The sequence below is a fragment of the Mercenaria mercenaria genome, chromosome 18 (genome assembly GCF_021730395.1).
Source record: "Mercenaria mercenaria strain notata chromosome 18, MADL_Memer_1, whole genome shotgun sequence".
NCBI lineage: Eukaryota > Metazoa > Mollusca > Bivalvia > Venerida > Veneridae > Mercenaria > Mercenaria mercenaria.
Window position 1 is genome coordinate 11293020 of NC_069378.1, and position 10496 is coordinate 11303515.

At 32.8% G+C, this 10496-nt stretch overlaps 1 protein-coding gene across 1 annotated transcript; it reads right to left on the reverse strand.

Annotated features, from left to right (window-relative positions):
- Positions 1-8716: 8716 nt before the first annotated feature.
- On the reverse strand, positions 8717-9298 carry LOC123539163 (lectin BRA-3-like). The gene has a single exon (XM_053530676.1). It carries the CDS (start codon positions 9296-9298, stop codon positions 8717-8719), a length of 582 nt encoding a protein of 193 aa, XP_053386651.1.
- Between the last annotated feature and the right edge of the window lie 1198 nt (positions 9299-10496).

Genomic DNA, 10496 nt, shown 5'->3' on the forward strand with positions numbered 1-10496 from the left:
AACAAAGCTGTCGGACCAGATGAAATCATTCATAAATTATAAAAAGAAATTCGATTCGGTACAAGTTATCCTTTAACCATTTTGTTTAATAGGTCGATTCATAAAGGTGTTTATCAAAATATCTGGAAATTTACATAAGTTATGTGGGAATTTATAAAGGGAAATAAATATTCACCTTCCAACTATTGGCCGATCATACTGATTAGCTGTGTAGGTAAGTAATGGAAAGGTTACAAACACATCTAAATATCATTTACATTTTTTAAAATAATTTAATTTACCCATTACAGTCTGAGGTTCTTCCTGGACATTCAACTGTATGTTAGCTCATTGACATATATCATTAAATATGTGAATCATTCGATATAAAAATATGTATCTTTTGCCTCTGATAAAGTTTGGCATCGTGGTCTTATCTTTAAACTTAGACAATACCATGAATGTCATTATCAAAGATTTACTAAGTGTAACATGTATCTTTGCAGACAACTGTTCATTGGTTGTCTAATGTAATGACACAGTATGAAGAACTGTCTTTAAACCGTTTGAACTTAGAAGATCATTAGATGAAAGCATTCTTGCCCATACTTTAAGGTTGTGCTATTGTATTTTACATTTATGTCAGTCACATTAAGACCCTCCTACGTTTAAGGTTCCACCATTGTGTTCTATATTAATTCTAGTCACATCAAACCTGATGTATTATATAAGGTTACATCATAAGACAATATATTACATTTTTCTAGCTAAACACTTTCTATTCTTTAGTTTATACATCATTTATTTTAGGTCGATTGTGAAGGAAGTTCTACAACTTATATTAATCACTCTCGACACCTCATTCCTGATGGAATCCATCGCCACGAGGGTATGAGAGAAGAGGCCAGTTTCTGCCCTTTTAATGCTGAGCGCCAAGCAAGGGAGACACTGGTACCATTTTTTACGTCTTTGGTATGACGCGGCCGGGGATCGAACCCACGACTTTCTATTCTTTAAGGCTTTACTATTGTTTTTTACATTGTAATACATATTTAGTGATGACTTAAGGTATTAGTACTAATCTTTACATATATTTTGGTCATGTTAACTCACATCTTTATAGGATACAGCATTGTATTTTAAATAATTAATACTATTCACCTAAAAACCCTTGAATCGTTCTAGTCACATGTTGTAGTCATTTTATTATACTGCGAAGCACATGCATTCACTCCTATCTTCATTTGAGTTTTTTGTTTATTCTAATTGCCTAATTCAGTAGATTGAACTGTTTGTGTCAAGTTTTGCTGTCAAATGTTAACCAATATTATATATTTCTTCGCTTTTCGCTCGCTCGTGTTTTGTTCAAAAATAAAACATATATACTGAATTTTTTCGCTCGCATCTCCAACTTTTTGAAAAAAAACCGATGAAAATCTTTTAAATTTGGTGTGACTAAAACTGAAGTCATGTTTTTCTCAACAAATACAAATAATTAGCCAACTTTTCTTCTATTTAATCACACCTCTCTTGATATTGTAGATCATCATAAACATACAGGCTTAACGTTATCTACAGACATAAATGGTACGAGTATATTGAAATATAACTTTATCAGTGTTAAGAACAATGCTTGCATTAAAATTTAAAATTAAACGCAAAACAATAAATAAAATCTACATTTCATATGTGCGTCCCATATTAGAGTACTAGAGTACGCTTCGATTGTGTGGGACGGGTGCACATTGTATGAAAAGCAATCTTTAGGACAACTTTCAATTAATTCTCTGACCAAAAAAGTAGGTTGGGTAGAGTCAGTGTACCCGGTTTCGCACTGTACGCGGTTTCGCACACCCAGCAAATTCATGTGCTTTGTGAGAATAAAGCAGAAAATTCAACAATTCTTTGTTATTATTTCACAAAATTGAGTTATTCCCTACATAAATTGACACAAGGGGTTCATCCCCGCTTGAGCCTCGTTCTGGTAGGTGCAGACGAAAACAATAACAATACTAATGGAGGCCAGTAGGTTAGCTGAAAAATATTAAATTTTATGAAAATAATGACTAAGCAAACAACAACAAGGTGTAAAATAAATTGAAAAATCACTTTTCCTTCATACATGTAGGTATTTACCTATTACTTTACCGAAATGAAAAATATTTCAACAGATATTGAAGTTCTCCCAACCTGCAAAATGACTTCAACTTGATTGTTTGCTTTACGTTTTTATTAAAACAGAGAACTTAATCGAATGACAAGACTTGTTGGGGTCTTTTGTGATTCAGCAGCTTCTATTGTTTATTTTTGTTTCATGTATTCAGCTGTTTTAGCCTTTTCTGCTTTAAGCAGTAAAAACAGGGTTTGGTCCCTATATTTCACTTTCATAACTGCTTTTTAATTTCACTTTCAGATGTTTTATTGGAAAATACATGTTTAAATTGAATAGAATAAATACTTAAAAAGTTAATTGAAATTTTTCTTTTGGGTAAATGCATTACTATCACTGAATTCTATAAATAGCATGGTGTGCGAAACCGGGTACACTTAAATGCAAAAACTGGTCAAAATATGTTATCCGAATCAAGTTCACCAAGAGGTATGACGTCATTGAAGTGGGAAAGGAAAGTAAGCGTGTTTTAAACCAAAATAAGTGTATTTATTAAAGCATGTACAGGTAAATTCAAATTTAATAATTTTTGACTAAATAGGAAAGTATTCTTAGGAAATGTGTGCGAAACCGGGTACACTGACTCTAGGCGTAAAATTCAGAAGTTGGGTACGGTATATAAAGCAAAAAAAATGGTCTTCTTCTACAATACGTAGAAAACATTTTCCCTCCATTAGTATAAGAAACGACATGCCACTAACGAATAGCAACAATTCCACAACAGTAAATCGGCGTACATAGTTATACCTTCTTCTACCACGTTATGGAAAACACTTGATATTGCTGTTTGCGGTTCAAATTCATTAGCTATATTCAAGTCAAAAATGAAAGAGATATTTAAAGCGCAACAATTACCTAAGCACGCATGTTATTTGAAAATGGCATATAAAAAATAATCAAGAAAAAGGTCAGATTTTGCAGACAAAAAATGACTGATATAGAACACTTGCATAGAGCGAAACCAAGTCAATTGTTGAAGTATTTGAAGACAAGGAAAATTTCGAATCTAAATGAAATATCTCTTCATAAATTCAAAGAGTTTTTTTTAAAAAATATTAGTAATGTTAATGATCAGAGACGGAATACTAAGGCTGATAATTTTAAAATAATCCTCCTCCTGCTCATCATCATCATCAAAATCATTGACTTCTTCTACTTAGTCATCTACTATACCTACACGTATAGTATGTGTATGTGTCTAGGTTTAGAGGGACTCGCAACAGGTCAAACACTTTCAAGATATGGTCAGTAACCTGATTCCTTAGAGATACTTGTTTTCGTGCAAGATACGATGGGAGTGAGTGAGTTGGGTTTTACGGTGAATCAACACAAAATGGTCACCAATTGTAAAGCATTCCTTTAATCATTTATGTAAAAATGTAAAGCATATCTAATATCATTTATGTAAAAATGTATATACGTATATGTTAAAATATCAGCTGCAAACATAATAATATTGCAAAAGATATGAATAAAAATATGAAATGTTCAGTTTTTAGCTCACCAGAGCACAAAGTGCTCAAGGTGAGCTATTTTCACCGGTCATTGTCCGGCGTCTGTCGGATTGCGTAGCCCGTCGTCATTTGCCTTGTGAACACTCTAGAGACCACATTTTTGATCCAATCTTTATGAAAAATTGGTCAGAATATTTGTCTTGATGATCTCTAGGTCAAGGTTTAATATCATGAAGTTTACTGAATGAAGCATTGATCCTTGACAATTGCCATTTAGATAAAATGTTTTTGTTTATATTTGGTCTAAAATCGGTATGTGGTTATTTCAAATTAGATTGTGATATTGAAAGGGCGATGCGGTGCAGAGGACAACACCAACACTGATATAACATGAAATTTTGATCCATTGAAAACTACGGTGTTCCATTAGGACTATCGCTTCCTCTCTGACTCTGGCCATGTGCGGAGCGATAAATCATGATTGCGGAGCTCGAATTACGATCGCAAGGCGCAAGATTATGATGGCGGAGCACGACATTGCAAAATATTCGTAATTTCGCGATTCACCATCCTTTTTTTCATACTTAGCGCATCGCTAGAGAAAGTGATGCATAACGCACGAGACCAAGATAGCGAAACGCAAGATCGTGATGGCGAAGCTGCGAAATAATCTGCGCTTCGCCATCGTGATCTAGCTTTTCGCCAACGTGATCTCGCACTTCGCCATCTTGAGTTGACCCTAACGGAACATCGTAGGACAATGATCCCACATGTTATTTCAAACGTTGAAAATACACACTTGTTCATTTTTTAAATGTAACAAAAATGACTCCCGTAAAATTTTAACATTACAAATGATCACTGTGCATGACTGTTGGGTCATATTTTGCGTAAGTTCATTAAAATATTGGTCGTGATCTAGTTAGGGACGTTTGTCGAATAACTCAGAATAGTACATACATGTCTTGCGTTTTACGCTATTGGGGAGCTTAATGTGGAAGAAGAATACGGATAACTCTCCCTTACTATGGTAAAATGATACCTAATCTAATCTAAAGCTCAGGAGAAAAACCTTAACAAGCTATATTATAAAGCTTTTAGATCCTATTCTTTCTCAACAATGTATTAATTGTCAATTGTAAATTGTAACTATGTATGCATAGCTGAAATTACATATGTGTAAACTAACGCTGATTATCTATTATCCTAACTAAGATACGCAGAATCTCTATGTTTATTCACAGTTGTATTTATTAACAAACGTTTATGTGTATACATGATTAGAGAAAATCTTCTATTTGTTGTAATCAATACACTTCCCATAGCTTTTACGGAAGCAGTGGCTCCAATGCCAAGTCGATATATGACTCATCGCAGGAAAGATGAACAAATATGGTCAAATGACGGTACGTACACTGTCATCGGAATGTTTTCTAATGCGTTTTACATTATTTTTGCACTTGAAACAACAAGTGGGACAGGGTCAAACAAATATTCACTTCCAGTCACAAACACTTTTTTCAGTTTTATTATATAATTATATATATACAGCAGCAACAGAAAACAACATTTATTCAGCAATAATGCAATACTACATCGCCTCTAGCCTATAGGAAATTTACATATATATTATGAAGTGATAATACCTCAGATACTAGCAATACCGTTTCTTAGAGCAAAATGCTTCATTTTAGAAAGAAGCCTTTTAACCTATTCTATCAATAAATCTCATGTTTAAAATTGAAGAATAATTGATAATTTTAATTTGTTAATCCAGTTCTTTACACAAACCATTCGCCAGATATCTTTTGACATGTGTGATAGTTTATGTTATCATCTATTTAATTTAAATTTGGACACATGTGGTACACATGTGGTACACATGCCTTTCAAATATACGAGTCTAATTTACATTTTCTATTACTCTTAAATTATAAAATTTGCATATTTCTTTCGTTTCATGGTAAATTGTTATATATTCGTCGTTCGATTTCTTGTGTGTGTGTGATGACAGAATAAACTTACTTGATTTTTTATCGATCATGCGATTGTCAATGTATGATCAAGCTCAAATGTATGTTTAAGTTTACTTTCATTAATAGCTTAGTATACCAAGTTTGTTCAAGTATTGGTCAAGTCTTCATTATTTTCTTAATTTCGTAAAATATCAGATATGCCTAATTTATCCAAATTTGATTTAATTTAATCATCTCAATTTGAATAATTTTATGTTATATTACTGTTTATGTCGTCTATAAACATTTCATATACATGTATCTATACTTAAATGTAGATATTTTTTTTTTAAATATTTATTTAGTTTATTTAGTTAAATTTACTTTTCTTATTATTTAAATGGGAAATCTTTCAAGATCGACATACAGTCCAAATTAATTTGTGGAAATATTTGCTACAAACATTTTTTACAAAATTTCATATGAATGAATTTTAAACCTTTACCTTCAGTTTCACTCCCAAATGTCTGAGCAGTTATTAAACACGGATGATACTAAATTATTGAATAATTTACATTTATCAGATAATTGAAAATCAACCGTAAAAAGTCGCCCCGACTTCATCTCAGTGTTGTTATATTTTCTGGTCCTTCGGGATCATTGATTTCAACTCATTTAAGTTTGAAGATTGAATACTGCTTAAGCCGGTGCTAGGGGGCGTGGGCAGTGTTGCATATTCCATTACTGCTCATGAACAGACTCAATCAAACCGAGTCTGCAATTTTCACTGTTTGCCTTGTTCTCGGTGCTTCCGAGGGATCTACTTTCCAGATTTTATTGATTAAAAATATAAAAGAAGCATATACTGAATTCTGGATTAAATGATACAGTAGATCACTATTGAAATAAAATGTAAGTAATAATGATTCTGACAACAGTCCAAGTCCTAGTACAAGTGCATCATGATCCTATAAAATTTTATGAAACCTTCGTCGATTCATCTACTATAATTGTAGCAGCACAAAATATAAATACAATGAAAACGGTATATTTACCGGTTTGATGAATATCATGAATTAAAATTAACAGCTGAAACAAAAACATGACATGGTTTCAGTTGCTAATATCCTGAAAAGTTATTTGATCGAGAGTGAACACGAACAGCATTTTTTACCTTCTTTGTCATTAATTATCAATGAACTACAATAATGATCTTGATGTGCTTAATTCTTATAAGAATAATAAATAATGTTACTTCGTGTGTAGCTCCGTAACCGATGGATATTTTTAAAGGCGGTTTCAGCATATTATAGAGCAATTTATTGGAAACAAAATGTAATATGAATGTTAAAAATCAGTAGATTCAGAGTAAAGATATAATTATTTAAGTGAGGTGTAGTCAGGTACATTGTGCCATTTTATAAACATTTGAAAACTAAAATAAAAAATGATGAGTGTGTACATTTTTAATCAAAAAATGATAAGTTGAGTACAATATGGCTCTGCAAATTTGTCAGGTGTGATGTTCATCGTTGAAAAAAAAATCTTGTATTTTAAGTTGATACTAATTTCTTAATTTTCGATTGTGAAACAAGTTCTTACAAGATGATGCATTTCAAATGGAATCAATCTCAAGTTTAGATGTTTTAGTTATGTTGTAAAATGAAAACCGCAATAAGTAGTTAAAAATAAACTCAAACTCATCACAAATTCTGTACCTCGTAGATAAAGACAGAATTTTGTGATTTTACAAGTTATTTTATTATTCTGAGACCCTGGATGCTCAAGACAAACCGAAGTTATGATTATTTTTGCTATGGTCTAGTATACCTGAATACACCTCGCTCAAAAGATTATATTTTTACTTTGAATCTACCGATTTTTATCATTCATATGGTATTTTGTTCCCAATGAATTACTCTATAATGGACTGAAAACCGCATTAAAATAGCCACCGGTTACGGTATTACACACGGAGTAACATTATTTATTGAACACCCCTCTTAATATATGTTCCTATTCATAGCAAAATAGTAAAACAAGCTATAAAATCTTTTAAACTAGTTTTTATATATAAGGAAAAAATACGTATTTCACTCGACAACATGCTACACGAGCTTTCCCAACGTTGAAACATATTTCAATATAAATGTGCAAGAAAACAAATTAAATATCCTTTCTCACTTTGCTTTACACCAGATCTGCCCACTGGCACCAGATCAGAAAGAAAATGCCTCTGTACGTGTTATACCCTACCCCTAGGTATTCTATAAGAACCATGGTCATGAACGGGAAAATATACTAACCCATTTCAATCGCGTATTTCATACCTAAAACACGCAGTTCAGTAAATGTGTACTATTGATATTAAACAAGCGATAATTTATCTTCCATCGTGCACCAGTCACATTGTCTCAATATTCCATATTGCAGAGATGCTCCATATATTTTATGCTTTAGTCAACGTTACAGAAAAAACTTGCGTGAACTCCCCTAATGAACATCCGGTCTAGAGGTCACGGCAGTGTGCACATGTTAAGCGAAATGTAAACAAACAAAAACAGAATGCAATATATTCACAGTTTTACGATAAGACTCGAAATGATGAATGAAATTCATCTTGTATATGATTTTGAATTTGAAATCGTACATTGGTATACATCTATTCTGTTTATTTAATTCATTTTGCACATTTATGCTGCATATAAACATTATAGCGTACACGTGTAGTAAAATGACGACTGACATACATTTTCACATCAGCCAATCAGAGTGTGTCTTTAATCTAGACCGGAACTTCACCAGGGAAGTTCAAGCAAGTTTTTTGTGTACCTTTGAAAAAACTGTAAACTATACGTTGTTTTTCTAAGATAAGAAGTATTGAAGAAATGTGACCGGTACACAACGGAAGATAAATTACCGCTTGTTTAATATCGATAGTACACATTTACTGAACTGCGTGTTTTATGTATGAAATACGCGATTGAAATGGGTTAGTATATTTTCCCGTTCACGACCATGGTTCTTATAGAATACCTAGGGGTAGGGTATAACTCGTACGGAGGCATTTTCTTTCTGATCTGGTACCAGTGGATCTGCCAAGAGTAATATTTCAAATTATATGATGTATATGGTTATTTTGTCATTATTGTGCAAGTTCATTGAATTTCGCAGATGAACTCATGTTTTGAACCACAGTCATAGTCAAACCAACGCCAGGAGTTCCCAGTGTGTGATCCCTTGTGGTACATTATGCAAAGATCATTAACTCCGTTATCAGGATCGTTATCTCCCCAGAAGGTAAACGAAGGCTCAGCTGATGGGTAACCGTACTTCCACGGACCAGCTTGCTCCGATCTACGTCCGTCAATCCAGAGACGATCACCGGAATATTTTTGGTCAAGAATTGTTTCATTCACGTCTTGCACTTTGATAATAGAATCAGTATTAACAAGATGTCCACCATCTGTTTGGCACGCAGTTTCAGCATCATCTCTCTGTTTCTTGTCATTGTTGTAGAGCTTCAAACAGAAACCGTGTTTGGTAACGACATAATGGCTTGGACATTTGCCTTCACAAACTCTAGTATCGTATTCTAAACTTGGTATATTGTGACGTTCACAGTAAGTCGTATTTAATCCGCAATTCCTGCTACGATTTTGTCCTCCGAATTCTCCTGGCCTGTTAGCGTCACAGTTTGACCAGTCACTCCAGTCAGAGCAAGGGTGAAGGCGGCACATTTCTGTCAACACTTCTTGTACTGTCAGCAATTATGTGTCCGTCATATTTAGACGTGTTTCTTTGATTTCATTTTCTAAGTGAAGCAGCGTTTTGCCGACTAATTTTAACAGAGGCTTGTTAAGCCTGTCTCCAATGTCAACCAATGTTTGTCCTGTTAAATGATCGCTGTGTTCGTTGTCTAGTGCAGGAGCACATGATATCCATGGTGTCATAAGCAAAGAAAACACGATCGTAATTATATTGTTCATGGTGTGATTTAATTTTCTAAATCGGAAATCAGATATTCCTATTTATTCGTAACAGTACCTTGAACTGTTCCGCAAGACTGGTATTTAATTTATGAACAGCAATCCAGTTCATGCAAAATAAAAACATGGTCAGATTAAATTACAACGTTGTGTGTTTTATAAATATTTATTCATTCATTTATCCTTAAGAATTTTCATCTCAACTTCTATGTAAACATTCTCAAAATGATATTATCTCAATTACATTTGGCAGTGAAACAGATATTTCAAATATGTGAAGTTTGAAATACTGTACAAGATATATTCATTCTAGTATAGTGCAACTATGTACAATATGTTTGTAAGAATTTGCGAATTTAGCTTTATAATATAATATCACTAGTGTTTGATCTATCTAATCCGCGACAGACATTTTCGTAAATTGCGGCTTTATTTTGCAAGATCCAGATATAATCTATACACCATCCTAAAGGTATCTGGGGTGCTAAGGATCTTTAAAAATGTCAATTTTATTGCCAAAATTTGTTTTTTCTATTGTAAAAATCGGGCAAAATAACAAGTATGATACATTTTAAAGAAATTGTACAAACATTTTGTATGCCATTATGCTAATAACTGTATTCTTAATGTTTTTTATAACAATCTATCAAGAAATAAAGCCAAATTTTACATTTTATTTATTTTTTTGTCCAAAATGGACAGAAGTTGAAGTGGAAAAATTCCTATCAAAATCTTTTTAGATGATTAACTCAAAATTAGTGAAGACATTTTGAAAATGAAAATACTTTCCTATTTTCACCCTTGGAGTTAATTAGAATGATCTGTAATTTCAATAGTGTTTTCTTACATTTAAAGAGAAATCAAAGAAAAACCTTGATACGGAAAATACGGATCAAATCGTAGTTACAAAAACATTATGCAGATTGTGTCTATGATTTATCCCAAGTGC